Source organism: Durio zibethinus, chromosome 14, assembly GCF_047325235.1.
Source record: "Durio zibethinus cultivar Kanyao isolate XHJ-2024 chromosome 14, ASM4732523v1, whole genome shotgun sequence".
In the NCBI taxonomy this organism is placed as follows: Eukaryota; Viridiplantae; Streptophyta; class Magnoliopsida; order Malvales; family Malvaceae; genus Durio; species Durio zibethinus.
The window spans coordinates 14,075,756-14,098,202 of record NC_143175.1 but is presented as its reverse complement, the minus strand read 5'-3'; the positions used below and the strand labels follow the sequence as shown (position 1 = coordinate 14,098,202).

At 28.1% G+C, this 22,447-nt stretch overlaps 1 protein-coding gene across 1 annotated transcript; it reads right to left on the bottom strand.

Moving 5' to 3' along the window:
* Window positions 1-11,879: 11,879 nt before the first annotated feature.
* LOC111295137 (large ribosomal subunit protein uL10-like) lies at window positions 11,880-14,821 on the bottom strand. The gene is made up of 5 exons (XM_022888515.2): window positions 14,389-14,821; window positions 14,212-14,280; window positions 12,757-12,855; window positions 12,265-12,657; window positions 11,880-12,180 (listed from the first exon to the last, which is right to left on the bottom strand). The coding sequence occupies exons 1-5, from the start codon at window positions 14,644-14,646 to the stop codon at window positions 12,037-12,039; spliced, it is 963 nt and encodes a 320-aa protein (XP_022744250.1). The 5' UTR covers window positions 14,647-14,821; the 3' UTR covers window positions 11,880-12,036.
* Between the last annotated feature and the right edge of the window lie 7,626 nt (window positions 14,822-22,447).

The following is a 22,447-nucleotide window of genomic DNA, read 5'->3' as shown; positions in this document are numbered from 1 at the left end:
TGGCAAAACAGGTTATACGAGCTGGATATTACTGGCTAATAATGAAAAAAGATTGCATCAATTATGCTAAAAAAATGTCATAAATACCATATTTATGCTAACAAGATCCATGCTCCACACAGCATTTTACACAGTATAGCGCCACCTTGGCCATTTTTTATGTGGAGAATGGATGTCATTGGTCCCATCACCCCAAAGGCCTCAAATGGGAATAAATTCATTTTTGTGATGATTGATTACTTCACTAAATGGGTCAAAGCCTCCTTTTTCACAACTGTGACTAGATCACTGGTATACAAATTCATCAAAAAAAAGTTAATCTATAGATATGGGCTCCTAAAAAGGATCATCTTAAACAATGCAAAGAATTTGAGTAACAAGATGATATAAGAAATATATGTTTAATTTAAAATCAAACATCACAATTCAGCTCCACATCGCCTAAAAATGAATGAGGCAGTGGAAGCTGTAAATAAAAACATCAAAAAGCTTCTAGAAAAGATGACTGAAATATACAAGGACTGGTACAAGAAATTACCTTTTGCCCTACATACATATCAAACCTTCGTGTGCACTTCTACTAGGGCAACTCTTTTTTCCTTGGTTTATGGGATAGAAGCTGTATTGTCAATAGAAGTAGAGATCCCATCCCTAAGAGTCCTAAGGGAAATGGGATTAGACTAAGCTAAATGGGTTCAAGAACATTATGAACAATTAAACTTCATTGAAGAAAAAAGAATAGCAATACTCTATCATGACCAATTGTACCAAAAAAAATGATGAAAACTCATGACAAAAAGGTCTGACTTCATCAATTTTGAGAATGAGAGTTGGTACTGAAAAGAATTCTTTCAAATTAACATGATGATAGGGGAAAATGGACTCCGATTTGGGAAAAACCATATGTGGTAAAAAGAGCTGTTTCAAAAGAAGCCTTAATCTTGTTAGAAATGGATAGAGATGAACTTTCTAATCCTGTTAATTCTTATGTTATGAAAAAGTACTTTGCTTGACCTAAAAAAAAAAAGAGAAAGAAAAGTTCAAGTTGAAAACCCGAAAGGGCAACTTGAACCAAAAAGAAAAAGTTCAAAAGGATGGCTTGAATTGAATGAAGGCAAATTCAAATGAATAGAATATGGCATCACCTGAAAGGCATACTAGAGATAGTGAATTTCAAAGAGCTCTGAGGTGTTGAGGCATCGTATGTTGGTTGAGTTTTTGAAGAAACTCAAGATTTGTTATCATGATTATATGATCATTTATCTTAGGGCATTGTTACCCTAAATAGCCATCTCTATACACTTTTTTTTTGTTTTTATACCATTATTTTTAATTTATTACTTATCTGAATAAATGAAAACTGTCTTATTATTCTCTGTTAATGCTATACATTTCCAATATATATTTGTCCCATCTTTTTATACCTTACCATAAATAGAAGAAGTGCATAACTTGCATCTCACATTTTGAAATTGAGATTATAATTAATAATTGAACAAAGTCATAAGAAGTTATGTGTTGCCTTGAAGAATTAAAAGAGACAAGGGCAAAGGATGAATACCTCCAAATAAGAGAAATCATTGACTTTCATAACTTTTTTTAGGATAGAGATAAATATTTAAGGTAATGAACAATGGTTTCTTTACCAAAGGTGTGCAAAAATAAAAATGCAGAAGCCTTAGTACTGTAATTAATGTTTCATTTGCATTCGAGATAGGGTATACATTCATATCATTGCATAATCATTCATCACAGGTTCTGATCTCAGCTCAGCCTAGATCATTTTTTATGATTCATGATTTCATCTCGATCGTTTATTTTTTACCTCGACTTGATCTTGGTCACTTTGTTTTGACTCGTGGTTTCATCCTAATCACTTGATGTTGGCTCAGTCCAGATCATTTCATATGATTTATGATTTCATCTCGGTCATTATTTATTTTTGACCTCGACTTGATCTTGGTCATTTCATTTTGACTCGTGGTTTCACCCTAGTCATTTGATTTTGGCTCAGTCCAGATCATTTCATATGATTCATGATTTTATTCTGGTCATTTATTTTGAACCTCAACTCGATCTTAGGTGCTTCATTTTGACTCGTGATTTCATCCCAATCACTCGATCTTGGCTCAATCCAAATCATTTCATATGATTCATGGTTTCCTCATGATTATTTATTTTTTACTTCAACTCAGTCTTCGTCGCTTCATTTTGACTCGTGATTTCATCCCGGTTATTTGATTTTGGCTAAATCCAAATCATTTTATATGATTCGAGGTTTCATCTCGATCATTTATTTTTGACCTTGACTTGATCTTGGTTACTTCATTTTGACTCGTGGTTACGTCACAGTCATTCAATCTTGACTCAATGCAGATCATTTCATATGATTCATGGTTTCATCCCGGTTGTTTATTTTTAACTTCGACTCAATTTTAGTCATTTCATTTTGACTCGTGATTTTATCTCAATCACTTTATCTTGGTTTAGTCGAGATCATTTCATATGATTCATGATTTCATCTCGATCATTTATTTTTTATCTCGACTTGGTCTTGATCACTTCATTTTGACTCGTGGTTTCGTCCCGGTCATTGGATCTTGGCTCAGTCCAAATCATTTCATATGATTCATGGTTTTGTCTCAATCGTTTATCTTCAACCTCAACTCGATCTTGATCGCTTCATTTTAACTTGTGATTTTGTCTCGATCACTTGATCTTAGCTTAGTCCAGATCATCTTCTGACTTGTGATTTTGTTCTAGTCAACCAATCTTGGCTTAGGTCAGATTATTTTTTTCATATCATGGATCATTTCACCCTGATTTGACTCAAACAAACTATATGTCTAGGTCTTTGCACCATCCCTGTATAATAGTGATATGCAAATAGGGATAGTTGTAGACACCCATTTGTGTTCGAGTTCAATTAGATCGATTTTTTTGTTGTTAGTACTTTTGTTATTATTATAGTATTATTATAATATAATATTATGGTATACTATGATTATTAGTACATTGTTATTATCATTATATTATTTTTTTATTTCCATTTTTTTGTTTTCTTTCTTTTCTTCTTTCCTTTTTGATCCAATCCACACATGAAAGATAGAATCAAAATCAGAATTCCACATGGTCGAACTTTTTAATGCAAAATCATATCAATTTGATTGCTAAAATTTTGGACCAAAAGTCACGCTAAACAGAACTCAATCCTAGAATTCAAACTTGAAATTGATTTTGTCCATTTCTTAAAACTGGTTCTAGGACTGCCTATAAATTGAATTAGCTCTACAGAGGATGAACACACAGAGAGATTTTTAGAGAATTAGTGTTCTGGAGAATTTTTGGGTAGTAAGGGTTTCTAGGACTTTGATTTTGAGAATTCTAGGTTCATTGAAAATCTTTGGGTTAGATTAGGGTTTTCTGGGATCATATTTAGTTTTCTAGGGTTTTTTTGAAGAGATTTGAGCAAAAGTTGTGTAATTTGGGAAATTTTGGGGAAATCTAGGTTTTTTCTTGAAATCTTTAGGTTTTTTGGGTTTTTTGGGATAAACATGAGTTTTTTGATGAATTTTTCGACAATCGATTGAATTTTTCAATCATATTCTAGCCAGTTTTCTAGAAACCAATAGGTTTTCTAGTTTTTTGTTGAATTTCCCGACAACTTTTCCAAAAATTGGTGGAATTCTCAGTTTTTGTTTGAAGTTTTCGATAGATTTCTTGGGGAAATTCTAGAGAGAAAGTATAAAAAATTAGGGTAGAGAGAGAGGGAGCAAAGGGCATATGAGAAAAAAACACTGAAAAGTGCCTTTTATATTGACTTAGAACAACGTCGTTTTGGACTACCCAAGATCCGTGCGTTGATCCAATGACCCACACGCTGACTACATTTCGACCCAACCTAATTATAAGGTTTCCTTTTTCCATTTTATTTTTATTTTTTGATTTTATTTTTTTAGCTCATTTTATTTTTAGTTTCTTTAAAAATTATTTCAGTTATTTTATTTTATTTTATTTTTTAAAATAAATAATAATAATAATTATAAAAAAGACTATTTCAAATAAGTCAAAAAAAATATTTTCAAATAAGTTTTCAAAATAATAAAAAAATATTTTTAAGTTTTCAAAAAAAATATTTATAAAAACAAAATCAAAACCAAAAAAAAAATCCTTTCAAAAAAATTATTTTTTTCAAATAAAAATCCTTACAAAATAAATTCATGAATTCCACCAAACTATTGAAAAGTTTTCATGGGTTTAAATTTTTTAAATGAAATCCACCAAACTATTAAGAAATTTCATAAATAAGTTTTCAAAAAAATAATCAAAAAATATTTTTTATCTTTTAAACTATTGAAAGATTATTTTTCAAAGTAAGTACTATTAAACTATAGGGAGATTTTATCTTTTTAGAATAAGATATGTTAATAAATCCAACAACGGAGTCTCTTCAAAATGGGACACTAGTCTTTATGAATATTTTTGAATTGAGAAAATTACCTTAAATTACTACCAAACTATTATGACAATTTTAAGACTAATTTTCAATATTGAATTAATTCGATAAATTACAAATATGATCAAAGCTTAGATGATCTGAAATCAAACAGTACCATCCTTTTGATGGGCGTTGTGGGGGTGCCATAACCTTTTCTATGCATAATCATACTCTCGAACCTAAACTCTAGTTTCGTAGATCAAAATCTACTATTTAAATATGTCTAAGTCAATCTTAATACTCCTCTTTAAATAACACAGATTCAATCAGATGGTCAATCATACCTAAATAAAAAAGATTGATGGCGACTCTTCTAAACCATGTCTAGCAGTAGCTCCACTGATCTATATGTTGAGACAATTCCCCACACGTAACAGTCCTCCTAAATTTAATTCTATTTTGAAATATCAAAACTGTCTTGTTGATTATCTTTAAATTCGTTTTTGATTTTATTAAATAAATGAACTTTTTAAGTGATCAATCACACCTATAAAAAAAGTGATAACTCTTTATTTTAGTTTTAATTTTTTTATCAAGCAATCTGATTTTCAGACCCACATGTCGGGGCACCTAAAAAAAACCTTGGACCTAATGCAATTTATATAATCAGTATTATACCTAACTTTAGCCTAACCAACATTAGTGGGACAAATTATTTTATCCAAATCCTGTTGATGTTGGGTTTGGTTTTAAATCAAATCAAATGAGGTGATATTACACACAGCAAGGGTTTTTGAAATCATGATCTTGAATATTGGACAAACATACATGATTTCAGGCATGGGATTCACATTTTATATCATAATGGGGAACTAACTCATGGTTTCAATGCTTCTGGTCACAGTTCAGTATCCAAATCAAGGTTTACATTCAAGGATCTAAATCAATGATCCATTTTTCAATGCCAAAATCATCTTCCCACACTATAGACTTCTTTGTAATCAGCACTGACACTGTTTTTTAGGAACTAGTTTTAAACAACTAATTAACCTCATATTATGAAAAAACAAAAACAAAATTTTGAGTTGAATTCAAGCCATTTGTGGTATTTTGAGCTTTTTTTTTTTTTTTTTTTGAGTTTTAGGCTGGTTGGCAATACCGTATGGGTTTAGATCAATATCAAATTTTAAATATAAAAAATTTTGAATCGAATTCGAAACATTTATAAACATTTTGAGTTTTTTTTTTTTTTTTTTTTTGGATTTTAGACTGATTTACAATGTGATTTGGCGTTTAATCAAATATTGAGTTTTGAGTAGATTTCAAAATTTGATTCAATCATTGGCTTTTTATGCAAAGATGATTGAACAACTTTGGCAAGTAGTTCTAGTCATCTCTTCTTGCTACGTACCTGTAATTGATTCTATCAATTTACAATAAATATTTCAACAATAGTTAATATGACGAAAGAACAGAACTCAAGAATCATATAAAACTTATCTACTCTATGGAGTGTTTGAATTTAATAGTACTTCGACACTAAGGAAGATTCTCCAACGCTGCAATGCTAAGGATGTGACTAAAGATGTAACATATCCTTGGCTGCTTTTGGAAGATAATGCTTCAAATTTCAAAGCAAATGTCAATTTGAGAATTTAATAACAATAATTCGATAAGACAAAAATAGTAAATTTTGATTTTGAAGAACAATGCTATTGGTTTATTAATTTCCTGTTACTATGGAGAGTTATCCGCGAATCGTAAAGAATCTTAGAAGAAAAATGGGACGAAATCTTATCATCACTTGCCAATTGCTTTGCCTTGAACAAAGCTCTATCCTAGCAGATTCTTTTCAAAGCTTGATCTTATCCGGAAATGAAACTGATGAAGCCTAAATTTAGAGGCAGAGTGGCTGGTTTTTGGACAAGAGTCGTCCTGCGTATCTCTTTTAGAAGTAAAAATAACTGAAAAATGCTTACATAAAATTTTATAAATGAAGTTGTGAAATTTTTTATTAGAAATAAAAAAATTAAAATTAAAATTGATAAATTAAAAAAATCTTTTTACATAAATCAAATGTATAAAATTTGAATAAATTTAAATAATTTTTGATACATTTATTAAATAAATATTTTTAATAAAAATATTTATAAAATTTTTACTGTTTAATAAATATCGATCAAATTTGAATCATAAACAATATTTTTAACTACAACTTATAAAATATAAGATTTTAGCTTGCTAGTCATTCATCAATAAGATCTTATCTTAATGGTAAAATCATAGACACATTGAAATAATATTCGAATCTTAATTTAACTCTTTAAGTTAAGACAAAATTGCAAACTAATTAAACTATTAAATTTAGATGGGAACAGATTTCGATAAATTGTTCCTGCCATCTTATTTAAATGGAAAACCGCCTTTCTAATTAACTATAAAAACAAATCTCAAAATCTTCTTAATCATTTTCAAAGATAAGAAAAACTACCCATTTCAGGGTTTGTCATCATTTTATGTTTTGATTTCAAAAAAAAGGAGAGAATGAGAGAAGGAATCGGGATTTGAAGAAAATGTAATCCTTTTAACTTTAGTTGAAAATGTCAATCTCAGCATTTGGTAAACAAATCTTGCCATCATCAATGTAGGACAGCCCAAAATCTCATCTACCCTACAAAAGAACTCGAGAGATTATTACCAACAAAGATTTGAGTTGTTGGGGACACTAATTCTTAATACAAATAGGCATCAATCATGCAACATGAGCAGTCCTTTCGAACCAAATCAATAAAAGTATGACATTATGTGACCAGCTTGCTTGCTTGCTCCAACTTTGTTCTTTAATTTTGAATCGGAGAATGTTAGAAAACCCTTTATTCGAAGATTTAACTTATGAGGGAATAAAAGATATACAAGAGACTTTACAGTTATGTAGCAATCTTGAGCTATAAAATATTCAACACCATTTTCACGTATGTCTAACATAGAACATAGGGTCTAAAGGGTAAGAAACTGTAAATTACTAGAATTAATTGAGGTTTCTAAATAACCAAATCCAATTTGACATTTTTTTTTTTGTTGATTTTAAAAGTTTATGATTATAAACAAATAAAATTTATTTATATGCAATAAAAAATTAGGATTTAATTTTATCTTTTACTAAAATTCGAGAGTATATTTTAATATTAAGGCTAGATCCTTCGTCCTTAACCATGTAATATCGTGTTTGAGCAAGGAGGATATTTTGGATATGAATTAGGAAAGGCCCAAATCCTATGGTGGACTTAAGTGATAAGGGCAAAAGGCCATATCTAATTTTAATCAAATCCATACAATCCAACTTAATGAGGGAGGTTGGCTTCTGGAATTATTTCTTACCGAAAATGACGGTGGGATAAGACCGAACTTCCCTTCTTTTCCCATGGAACGGAAGTTCTCGTAAATATTATTACTACTAATGGATTTTAATGAATCTCTCAGTGTTGATTGAAAAAAAAAAAAAAAAAAAACTCCAAAAATATTGTAACATCATTTCAATCTTACTTAAGAGGGATTCTTGCTATAAAATATTTATGAGCAAATGGAAAGAATAATTCGAGTATTAGCTGCCCTTCATTCATCGATTAAAAGTTATTTTCTTGATTTGGCAATGTTAGGGGCAATCGTTTGTTCAGGCGCTTTTCGATTCTCCATTTTTTTATAAATCCACGTCTTACTCACTCTGAAACTTGAAACCGGCAATAGCTGATAATAAGTTTCACTCGTACTTCTTTATTTATAAAATAATTTTAAAATAATAAAAAGCAGAGTTAAATGGTAAAAGCAATTTTTTTCTGAAGCTTTTGAAACCCATCTGAATATAAAACAAAATCGAAAAGGAAATTTCAACTTCATGCAAATCTAAAAAATCTTTTTGGGTGAATTTGATCACAAGACAAGATTAAATAATGTTTTTTGGAGGATTAACATTTTGTACAAATTTATTTTAGTTGACAAATTCATGTGAAAATTGAACCTGAATTTGAAGGTCGTGATTGAGCTAATACACTTCTACAATTAACAAAATTACATATCATTTACAATTTGGAAGTCTTGATCATACATTTCAATAAAACAAGGTTACAAAGAGAATACTCAAAAATATTCTAAAAACCATTCTTGAGAAAAATTCTTGAGAAATAAGCTTTCATCAGCATTCCATCAAATAGCTGGTCTGCACATTCTAAACTTAAACTGATTATCCATTCAAGCTAAAAACAAATAATTAAATTGTGCACAATATTATGTCCTCTTGGTCAAAACATACTAGTATAAGGTAACTCAAAAACAAAATCACTTGCAAACATATCAAGATACAACTGTTTCATTGTTTAAGTTTGATATTTTTGAAGAGATTTGGACGAAGTAAACGAATGTAGACAAGCTGAGATTATGAGATTCAACCACGATAAAGATGTATGATCAAAACATTAAGAGCTTAATTGGGATTAGTTAAGTAGGTGACTCTCTCGAAGCACCTGAGCAAACAACTTAAGGTTATGAGACTTAAGCACGACAGATATGTGAACGGAACATTAAGAACCCAATTGGGAGCAGTTGAGTAGGTGAGTCTCTCGAGATGACACCTGAACTACAGAACAAACCAGGTGCGGATAGTACTCTTTAATATCGATTACTTCCAGCTTAATAAATAATAGAAAATAGTGTTGGTTATACTTTTACAGAAATGTGAAAACGGAAGGCTGGGTAGCGGCACCATTATCCATTATCCGCGATGAACAAATTCAATGTTTAAAAGTGAAGATACAAGTCTGAAGAATTGCTAAAAGAAAAGCAATATAGCTCACCAGACAGCGACAAAAGAATGGGAAAGGAGAATATAACAAGTTTACAGTTTTTACAAAACAAATTTACATTTTTTACAAGCATCCCATGACTGGTTTCAAATTTAAAAAATGGCATGATGTCACAAGTAGCATTCCGTGACTTTGTTAAAACGTGGGTATTAAATTTGAATATTCCATAAAATTGATTTAGATAAAATTAAAAATAATAACAAAATTATTTAATTATTATTAAAAAAAATGTTATTATAAATGTAATTAAAAAATAAAATTTTAATAAAATATTTGTATTGAATAAATTTTATTAAAATTAATATTTAAATTTAATTGACTCTAGGATAAATTCATTCATTATATCTAAAATGCATTGAAATCGTAACCTAGCCTAAGTAAACCGCTACCACTAGCATTGCCCATCGTCACATCAAATTCAAAACGCAAAAGCCAAAATTGTTATAAATTTACAATATTAGTATCTTATTACTCAGGAAAGTAGAATTGCATAATTTATTAGATGTTCCTTTAATATACTAACTAGGATCTCTTTGCCCTTTTTATATCCCTTACCATGCCACATTTATTTCAAACTTTGATATGAAGTTTCTGCTAATATTAGTATCTGTAACTACTACAGCTTTTCTTTTATGAAATTGGAAGTACAAAGATTACATTTTGTTCAAGAGAATTCAAAAAAAATTTTTGAAATTTTAATTATAAATATTATATTTTCATGTTTGATTCAAAATTACTCTATTTGAAAAATATATCAAATTTTTAATTATATTTAAATTTTGAAATTAAAAATTTATATCTAATATTTTAAGATTTTAAAAAATTATTTCAATTAAAATTTTGATTTAAATAAAAAATTTATTTTATGTTATTTTAAAAAAAAAAAAGTGAATCTAAAACTAAATTAAATTTAATATTAAACCAATTACAGTATTTCTTTGAACAAAACATCAAGATTAATATTTTTTTATATAAACTTTCATATATTGTATAATTATATTTACGACGTTTGTCACATAAAAACTTCATAATTAATATTAAATTTGATTATTACGGTATTTATTACTTAAAAACGCCATAATTGACACACGCCGTTTCTTTTCTTTTACCACGTAAAAACTTTTTCTAAAGCCAATTTATTATTAATATATATATAATTTATTATAATAATTAATTATATAGTAATAAAAGAAATAGAAAAAGTCATATCAATTCTTTATTAATAAAAAACTAAATATATAATAATAAATTTTAAGTGATTGATGTAATTAAAAGAAAAAGAAAAATTATTAGATATATAATAATAAAATTTTTATATTTATAAACCAAATTAAAAAGTTGATATATAAATGTGGTATACAAAACTTTTTATTAAAACTTATAAGTACACATATTTACTCAATTAAGGTGTTTTTATTAAATAATTATTGTAATTGTAATTGAAAATTTAGTCTAATTCTTTGATTTCATCAATTAAGTCATTTTTTGAAATGAAACGTCATAATTGAGAGAATTTTTTTTAAAACTATACTTAGTTATAGCATAATATGTAATAAACGTTGTAATTGACAGTTTGATTTTTTATTATTTAAAATACTCAATTACAGCATAATGTGTAATTAAACTTTGTAATTGATTATATTTAATTTTTTAAAAAATAACAAATTTTTATATTTTATTTGATGATAAACGCATTATTTGTCATTTGATTTTTTAATAAACAAAATAAAAAATTATCTACAAGTTGTCAAGGAGATTATGATAAATATAAATAATTTAATAAATAGATATTTTTTCTATTTAAATGATTTAAATATGAAAATAAAATACCTTAAAAATCAAACAAAATTCGAGTATCATACTTTCTTCTAAAATTTAAAATTTTGTAAATCAAATACCCTCAAATAATATTTTTTAAATTATAAGATCAAAATAATATATAGTACAAACCTTGAGCACCACAACTTAATTTACTATGATAATTATTCATAATACTAATACCAATATAAAGCCGAAGATAGTATCTAAGTTAATTAAAAGTAATAATGATTCAAATCAAATTAAATTCGATTTTTTAAAATATTATATAATATTATAAATTTTTAAAATTTAATTCAAATTCAAACTAAATATTCATTCAATCAAATTTTATTAATTTAATGATTTTTAAAATTTAATTTTTTATTTTTATATTATTTTAATATAAAATTTTAATATATTTTGACATAAAATTATTATTTTTATGTTATAAAAATTTAAAATATAAAAAGATTAAAATATATATAATTTATTTAGATTCAATTTCTTTATGAGTTTTTACTTTCCTATTCAAAATTCAAACTTAATATATATATATATATATATATATTTAAACTTGATTCAAACCGGATAAAAAAACTTAAACCAAACAAAATCGATTATTACAATTTGAATTCAAATTTTTATTTTTTCGGTTTTTTCTTTCTCACCCCTAATCCAAGTATAGACACCAACACTATTTTCAGAACTTGTAGCATTAAATCAAAATGAAAACTGATGAGATATTAAGTACTATATAAATGAAAACTGAGATATAAAGTACTATATAAAAGGCAATAAACTAACACTTCATAAACTTATGAATTATCCGAGCTTGAATGCAATCAAAATACACAAAAAAAGAAACCATGAGAAATAATCCAAGCATACTACTTTAACTGATAGCCTTATAACCCAAAAATCTTCATAGTAATAAAAACAAACTTAGTCAAAGAGACTGAATCCCATATCGTCGTCAGACTCTTCTTCAGGTTCTGGTTTCTTCTCCTCCTCAGCAGGAGCAGCAGCAGGTGCAGCACCAGCATCAGCAGCAATTGGAGCAGCAGCAACTGCAAACTTACTTGGATCCTGAATGCAAGGCAACAATAAATTTAGCTCACAATATTACAGAAATTCATAAACAATTTACCATATAAAGAGTCAACTCCATACCGCCAGGTACTCCTTCACTTTATCAGCCTGAGGAAAAGAATACTCTGTTGCAACTGCCACAGACAAGATATTCTTGTAGGCATTGATGAACATATGTGGTAGAGCAGCAAGGGTTGGATATGAGATGGCAAGAGACAGTGCGGTAACCATGGAGACACCAGATGCAAATTTCTCAATCAGGTCATCCTCGGTAAGATCCAGCACCTCAGGGCTAAAGACTGAGCCATTGTCATAAACAGACAGGACAATAAGACCATATGAGAAGGGCCTAATTCCAAGCTTGGCAAGAAGTGCAGCCTCAGATGACCCAACCTTATCACCCTTCTTGATAAGCTCCACAGGAGTGATAATTTCAACAGTACCCTTATTAATCTTGGTTGGAATATTGAGCACCTAAAGTGTAACAGAAAAGTAATGATCATAATCGTGCAATGACTCTAACAAGTCCCAAAATCATGTAAAAAGAACATTACTTTCAGCAAATAGCAGTACCTGGAAAAAAGAGGTCTGTGAAGGATCAAGCCCAGTGTTGCCGGGTGGAACAACCACATCAATGGGCGCAATAAGACCAACACGTGCAGGAGCTCCAACCTGTTCATGAGAAAATACGATACTAAATCCAAGAACTTTTTTTAGCAAAAGGGCAAAACCAATAGAAAGAAACACAAAATATATCAAATGAATTGAACTTCACAACATCAATAGGAAAATCATAATACTATGTTCAAATTTTTAAAACATGAATATTAAAACCAGAACCAAATGAACAATGAATTTAGTCGCAACAAACAGTGATACCTAATCTATTGTTTCCTTTCCCTAAGGAAAAATGAGATGGGTTGAAGTAAACAAGTAAAATATATTAACAAATGAGCTGGCAGCAAAGAATTAGTCTCAAAAGTATTTATAAATGCAACATAATAGCCATCGAGCTTTCTTTGCCTCTCAAAATTATAATATATTATCTATTTTACAGATAAGAAAGAACATGAATAGCAAAGCTCTATGCAAGTTATATTACTCAATGTTGTTAATTCTGTTTCGGTACTGGTTGATATGGCTAACACTCTCCAGTTATGCCAAAATACAATACATTTAAGAATAGTTTTTCATACCAGACTTAATATATTCAGTCAATTTCGATAAATTAACTTGTTTCAACCAGTACGTAAATATGAAATATATTTAGTAATTTTTAACTTATCTTTTATTTTTTTTAACTATTTTTAACCTAATAAAAATAAAATTAATGGACAAAATAACCCTTGAAAGTTTGATTTCTCTATATTTTAAATTAAATTAATTTATGTTACACTTTATTTTTCCAAACCAAAGTTCAAGAAAGTAATTGTGCTCTCTCTATAAAGTTTAACAATCCTAAAGCCAAGATTATTTTTTTCCATCTCTTTATTTTTATCTTAATATATTTTTACATGAAAAAGAAAAATACTCATTAAATATCATATCATCAAATTAACTGTTTAAAAATATTATGATAAAATAATTATATTATTTCATATATTTTTAAACTTATTATTTGGTTTTTAAAGATATTATATATTTATTTTGCAGATTATTAGTAGTACTTTTATATACAAATCCATGTATATTTATAAATATACTTGTACTAAACCAAAACATCCGAAATATTATATCAAAATAATTGGTACCCAACATATAACATTTTTAAAGAAAATGAAAACGCTATTCAATTCGATATTAACAATCTTGATATTTCTTTCTTTTTTGTGCTAACTATACTAAAGTATAAAATTACATAAGAATCACTTTAACTTCCTATGACTGAACATAGCAAACAAATTTATAGTAAAAGAAACCCTTTCAATTTTCCATTAATTACACCATCACTAAAAAGAACTGATAAAATAATTCTAATATCAAATAATCCAACTTCCATTAGTGAAAAAAAAAGCAACAGTCACCCACCTTGTACTTGGCAACTTCCTCACTTACTTCCTTCAAGTCACCCTTTGTAAAGATTAAACCCACATTTCCCTGATACAAAAATACCCAGCAAAATAATTGCTTTATTTATTTATTTATCAAACAAACACTAAATCCAAAAATATATAAGAAAAAAAAAAGATCTAAACTTTAAGGTACCTGAAGCAAAGGGATAAGATTAAGGAAAGCCTGGTTGCCAGTCTTCTCTGCATGCATCCTAATCGACCTTTTCATCATAGTATTTTTACCCATGAGAACAACTGAGTCACCTCGCAGACCTTTGCGAATGTTCTGGAGCTGGTTCGAACCCACGTTGTCGGCTGCGACGATTAAGATCTGGGTGTACTCGTCTAAGAGCTGGCATAGCTTAGCGTCGTACGCGATTTTCTTGTCGGCCTTGGAGGGTTTCACTGCCATTTCGGGAAAGAGTTAGGATTAAAGATACAAAGTTGTACAGAGGGCAAAATCGAGGGCCAAGACGATGCCCGATGCTCCGTCAAGGCGGACAGCGAGGTGGCGCCGTCTCTTTAACCTCTGCTTCTATTTGCAAGTGATTGAGAGAGAAAAAACCTTGAGGGCTTTGGATGCTGGTGAAAACGGAGACTAGGGTTACAGTTTGTTTATATCGCTGGAGGACAAAAGAAAGGTGAATTAGGGTTTTGGGGTTATCTTTGATCGGACGGTTGAGATTTGTTTTGCATTTTTAAGGTTATGGTGGGCTTTGGGTCGCATTTGTTAGGCGTATTTTGGTTTTATGGGTTTGAGTTTTTATGGGCTTTGAGCTTCATATATTGCTAGATTGCAGCCTATAGTGATTTCTTTTTGGGCCAGACAGCCCATAGTAATTTCCGTTTTTAACATTTAAATTAAAAAATATTATTTTATTTGAAATAAAAAAAATATTATTTCATATATTGTTGTTGATCTAGTTTTAATTTTTTATAAACGGTAATAAAAATCATATTAATTTTTTAATATATATTATCTTGATAAGATATACAACAACTTTTTAATTTTATGTTGTATAATTTCATACAAAAATAAATAATTTGTACTTATTTTTTCATAAAAAAATAAGTATAAAAATTTCACACAACTTTTGGAAAACATAATAAAAGAAAAAAATAAAAAAATATTTACAAATAAAATTAGCTAGCACTCAAATAACAAAAATACCTTTTTAGGTGGCTAACATGTTCACTTAACTGACATGATAAAGCCTTATTCGACAATATTAACAATGAAAAACCCCACTAAAACAATCACAAATCACCCAATCATTTATTTGATCCTCTACGATAAACTTGTCCCTCCAATTACTATACACATTCCTTAAAGTTCTTTTTTCAACAACAACCAAACTTCCTTTCAAGATAACTTATATGACATTGTTTCCTTGATGGCCTTCCTATGTAAAGATCAAACAATTAAGTGCTAATTACTACCATAAACACTTAAAAAAATTGAAAAGATCTCAGCCGTCAATAATAATGATCTTCAAAGTGATTGTAAACCTCTACCTCTGCCTCTTTTTTTCTAAATCCGAGTTTAATGAAAGGGTTTCCCTAATTAGGTCGAATACCCACGATGTTATATTTATCTCATATTGTGTATGAGTATAGTCAACTAATTCAAACTTAGGTCAATTAATGTTAAATTCTAGAAATTATAGTAGTACCATATTACGATATATTCGATCACGTGGTATTATTTTTTTATGTGTGATCTTGGTTTAATTCTGTATTTAAAGTCAAAATGAGATAGGTTAATTTTGACTAACATATATAGAAATATCCTTACTCTTATCTTATATGTATGAGGTCGGTTTATTAGGTTTCAAAACTTCAATTTTGGGTAAAGAGCAATTCCCTTTCATTTATTTATATACAAATCAATGTTTGGAGTTTGTAAGGTGGCATTAGGAAGCACAGGACGGTGTCATCACTTTCGTGGATCTCAATTGAACAAGATTAAGTTGTAACCTACATTCAAGTCAGTTTTTGTTTCAATTATAAATTGTGTTAGTGACTTTGTGAGGTTTAGGGTTTGGTATCAGAGCCAAACTAATCATGGAAGTCACTAACCAATTCTAACTATGTGGGCTTTGCCATTGAAGCTCGTTTTTAGGTTTTGAAATTTGGGTTTTTTAACCCATTATTATTATTATTATTATTATTATTATTATTATTATTATTATTATTATTATTATTATTATTATTTGTGCTTTTGGGTTTCAAATTATTGTTTTATTGTTGTGGAGCTTAAAAGGGGTTAAAATATGATTTTTTTTTTTATTCAAAACAATGTGAAAATGGTGAGTTTTGAGCAAAAATGAGTTGGATCAAAAGACTTGAATTGTAGAAAAACGAGTCAAAAAGAAAACTTGCTTATAATTTTGCTTAGAGCACGTGTAACTCATATGCCTACTTGTTTGACAAGCGTGTAGTCATATGTTACATGTGCTACAGACAGCTCATCTGGTACATGTCACGCACGTCTTAGACATCCCTTAACATATGCGTTTGACTCAAAAATTTAAAAAAAAAAAAGAAATTTAAAAATTTTTTAGTTTGGTTCTATTTAAGCTCTTTTCTTTTTTGTTAATTTTGGGCATTTTTGGTTTATTAAATTAGGCCATTTGGTTTTTTGTTTACTTGGAACCAATTTCAATTTCTCTTATAATTTTTGGGTTTTTTTTTACAATTTTTCCCTTTAGACTTTTTTTTTAGGTCATTGATATATAGAAATTATGAGGGTTTTATTATTATTGGGCTATTTTGCTTATGCCAAATTTAATTATTAAATTTTGGGGCCATTAATTTAATTAATTTTCACCATTTTGCTTAAGGCTGTTTTAGTTGAAATTTTTGCAAAATATTTTGGTCTAAAATTAATGGCTTCATTTTATAAAATATTAAGCCTAATTAAATTGGTTTTAAATGAATTGTTTGGATATTTTGTTTAGTTTAATTCTGTGAATTTAGATTACTTAATCCATAAACAATTCATTTAATCCCATAGAAGGCTATTCAATTAATAAAATTGTTTCATTATTTAAATATTCACTTTAAAATCAAATTAAGTGGTTTTGTTAGACTTATTTTGTGAATATAAATCTAGATATAGCATATTTCTATTGTAATTAAATTTTGATATGACAATTAGGTGAATATTCCTAAATTACACAAATCATTACTCAAATTTATTAGAGCCAGCCTATTATGGGAATAATTATGAAAACTTTCAGGATTTTTTTCGTAATTTATTTTTGAATAATAATAAGACAATTCTTGTGATAGTTGCAACATTTATTGAGGTTTCTTAAGGTAATAAGACCTTTATTGTTGGATTGATTATTGTCTTAAGGGATGTTTAGGAAATAAAGGATTCTAATTGGGATATAATGTGATTTAGTTATCCTATCGATAACAAATGATTCCAAGTTTATAACTGACCAGCATTGTATTATCTTTTGTAGTATGCTTTGAAAAAATCTTAAATTATGAATTTAATAGAATAATATCATTTTTGAGTTATTTTATAAAACCTCCAATCTTGATCTTATCTTTGTAACTATCGTCTAATAGGATCGATTATAATAAATAATGTGTATCATTTTTCACTATTATGGGCGTAATAATCTTAAATGTTGTCCTAAGACTTGATTACTTTCCATACCCACTCGGGTGATAAGCCCATGTTATTGAGCTCAATTGAAGATAAAATGAAGACATTCTAATGAGAATTATCTTTTGATATATGGGCATACCATTAGTAATAGCTTTAGATAAGAGTGTCCTGCACACTGATAATTAAAGATGCCATTAGAGATATTTTGAAAAGTTTCATAAGGTTGAATATCAAACCTAAACTGTTCATCACTGTCATATTAGATGGGTAAATGGTTTCCTTGAGCACATTCTGAAAAATGACCAATGTTATAGTAAGAGCTCATTTCTACTATTATAGATTTTTAAACCATTTTCTTTTAAGGGGGATAGTGTGAAATCCGCTTATAAAGTACAAAAAGAAGCATGGGATTTAAATGTCATAAGTGCTATTGACATTAGGAAATGGAGATATAGTATATTGGTAAATATCAATATGTCTTATTAATGATAAAGGTCAACACCACTACCAAATAGAACAACATTGAGAAAGGTTTCAGTAAAAAGTCATTTAAGAAGAAGAATTATCTTAAGCCTGCTCTTTATTTTGATTCCATGAATGCTTCTAAACTCTAAATCAAATAAATTTTGAAATATGTGCCACGACTATTATAAATCAAGCATAAGAGAGTAAACTGTAAAAGTTTTTTGGATTATAAAATAAAGTTAAACTGTATTAACCCTTTTGGTTTGAATCTAATCTAGATATTGTGCCTTTTGCTTTTAGTGGTTGGGTGTTGGTGCTAGTATTAATAAGCCAAATTTTGAAATTAACAAGCAACCAAAGACCAAATAAAAGGAAAAAAAGTTATGAATATGGGTAATCTTCTTTAGTTGTGCATATAGTAAATAATGTGGTCATTGGTTCTAATCTTGAAAAAATAGATAAGAAGTCTACCATGTTATGGCAAAGTATTAGAGACATTTTGAATTTGGAACATGTATAGATTACATTAAAAGAAATTTCACTACTTATATAAGGACACAATTAGCCTATATGTAAAGAAGTTTATGAACTTATCTATATCGATAATTATAGGCCATTTTCACTTATTACTTTCAGTGGATATAAGTGCTTCATCATCATCACTAAAAACCATTCAAGTTTTCAGTCATATGGAGTGAAAAACCTAATTTTGTGGAAACCTTAAAGTTTTTTAAAAATTTATTGCTAAATTTTTGAAAATACAAAATTAAGGCAATAAGATCAAACATGGTTGTGAAACTAGGCGTAATCCTGGACTATTCTATTAAGTCTTCTACAGGATTGTGGTGTTGACGCCTAGCATGCTATGCTTGAAATATTGAATGAAAATAAAGTTGCAACAAGATGCACCTACATATTTATGTATATAACACGATATATGCTAAGTTATTTCACATTTTTAGATTTTATGTAGAATGAAGGCTTTAAGACTGCAACATTCAATCTAAATAAAGCTCCAAGCAAAACTAATTCCTAAATATTGTTACAAATTATGGTCAGACAAGAAGTTGATTTTAGTATTGTTTTCTGTATTTATGGTTATAATAATGACCTACAACTTGCAGTTAAGGAAACTTGATTGAAAAACCATCAGCAGCATTCTATTGGCTCGTACATCAACTTTAGAGATTTTAGATTCAATCATCTATCATATAATACTAGAATCATCAAGTCTTACTATGCAATCTATCCAGATGATGACTTAGATACTGGAACTATTAGGTCTTAAAGTCTACAAAGTCATTTTCAAGAATAAACATGTTGTTGTGCTAGCCCCTTATGTGATTTAGCTATTTATAAAAAATGCCACAAGCGGATGAAACAATAATAGATCCTAGCAATCTTATTTTTGGACCTATACCTAAACTTATAGAGAAATACGAATAAGGCATTCATGTTTTCTGATTTTGTTACGTTTCAAGATACTTTTGTGTTTCTAACTTTTAAGTTTGATGTTTGCCATATAAGATGAAATTGTATATATGTTGTATAACAATGAATGGGATCTGGATAAGTGACCACATGAATGTAGTCCAATTGATTGTTAATGGACTTACAAGATTAAAAGATGCGTCATAGGTCGGATAAAAAAGGTTTAAAGTCAATTATGTGATTAAAGGTTGTTTCTACCATTGATTCTTTTAGAATCTTTATGACATTGATAACTCATTTGGTTCTGAGGAACATCAACTAGATGCTAAAAAGTCTAAATAGAGTTGTAGACACCTCATTTAATCTAGGGTATTTAAAATTCCAAGACTTGTTAATAAGAATTGGGCTTAAAATTGGATTCTAGATAAATTTATTTAAGTCTAAGTCATGTTTTGGGCCATGATATTTTCGGGCCCATTTTTAGGTTATATTGTTTTAGGTTGTCCAAAAGCCTAATTTTTTAATTTTATTTCTTATGTTTCTGTAAAAAAAAAAAAAAAAAGATAAAAACGAAAAAGAGATAGAAACAAGAAAGATTAAAAAAAGATAAGATAAGGAAAGTTTTGAAATTTAAGAAAATCTTAATTAAACCAATTTGAAATTGAAATCAAATTAGTATATGAGATTCAAATTTAAATTTTCAAACTAATTTCTATTGACACTTAATCCCTATCTAAACCGAATGAGATCAACATAAAAAAGGCGAAAGAAATAGAACGCAATTGACTAAAAAAAGAATACACTAGTTAGTGAAATTCTAGAGTAGAAGGTCGATCATTGGTAGCTTTTTGTGGACATTCTGGTTTTGTACAGAAAAGGGAAAGATGCCTTTTTTTGAAAAAAAAAAAGTAAAAAAAAACCAAACAAATGGACTTCAGCTACCATTATAAATTCCAGCCAAAATAATACCAAATGAGATTAGGAGATACCATAAACTTCTTTTTGAGATAGAGGTAGATTTCTCTTTGTATCTTAGGGAGTTGAGTACTACTGTTGCATTGCTTTTTGCAAGAGTTTAGCCGTTTTAAGCAATTTTTATTTCTTTCCATCATAGAAGTTATTTACTTTGACTATTTCATAATGAGTTAAAAAAAAAATCTTTTGTCACTTAACTCGTCAGCAGTCACCTATCATACATTGAATTCTTGCTTATTTAAAGTAAAAAAAAAAAAAGATATCTTTCAGGCTTCAAATATCGCAGCTCGGCATCAAGTAGTCAGTCAGGTGGATGTAAAATTTGTACACAAATTACAAACTCAAACATGTTGACACTTGACAAAAATATTTACCATATGTGGGTTAGAAAATTGAAAGCATTTATTATAAGATGGTGTTTTTATGCAGTGGAAAAAACATGCCTAATTGTTCACACTTTAAGTTTCCACGTCATTCAGAATCAATTTGTTCAAGATTAGGCACATACACTAAAATTTATTATTTTATTAACTTATTTCATTGCATGTTTAAATTTTTTTATTACAATTTTTTTTTTTTTGAAAAAAGGTGTTTGAAAATTTTTATTTTATAAAAATTTCTAAAGTAAGTGATGATTATCTTGATGATGAAATTCTAGAGAATCAATAATGGTTATTTTTTAGAAATTTTTAAGTAAGAATTATTTTAATATTTTCAGAATGATGAAAATTTTAAATTTCAAAAAGGGTGAAATATCACAAAAATTTTAAATATTTTCAAAATTGCGGAAACTTTTATATAAAAATTTTTTCATCTCTAAAATGGTGAAATTTTATTTTAAATATTTACAAAAGGGTAGAAAATCACAAAACTCTTATTTTAAATATTCCTAAAATGATGAAAATTTTTATATACAAAATTTCATTTTAAACATTTTCAAAATGGTGGAAATTTTTATAAATTTTGTTTTAACATTTTTGAAATGGTGGAAAAATTTATTTCTAAATGGGGAAACTTGTAAAAGTTTTAGAATTTCCAAAATGGTGGAAACTTTTGTACAAAAATTTTGTTTTAACATTTCTAGAATGGTGGGAAAATTTATTCCAATTGTGAGAATATATAAAGTCTTATTTTAAACATTTTCAAAGTCGTGGAAGTCTTTATATACAAAATTTTATTTTAAATATTTCTAGAATGATAGGAAAAATCCATTCCAAAATGGTGAAAAATTATAAAGGTTTTTATTTTAAACACTTTTGAAATTATAGGAATTTTAATAACTAACATTTAAAATAAAAAAAAATTAGGAGCTTCTAGAATAAATAAAAATCATCCAATAATAAAACTTCAAAAATCAAAATGGTTGATATTCTAAAATTTTTAGGTGAGAAGTTCTTATTCTAAATTCTCCTAAATGGTGAAAGATCTAGATAAGAATTTCACTATTAATGATAGATGTGTATTTTCAAACTTCTAAACTTGAATGAAAGAATGGGTTTTTCAAGTACTCCTAAAGTGTTGAAAATTTTAGGAATTTCACAAAATGGTGAGAGAAACCTAAAATTTTTTTATATTTAATTAATAAAATTTAAATGAAATAAAGATTATTTTAACCAAGATAATCTTAGAATAATTTAGAATTAATTGGTACTATCCCTATAATAGGCATTTTGGGGTGCTAAAATCTTTCCACACGTAATTCAATTTCGAACTTAGT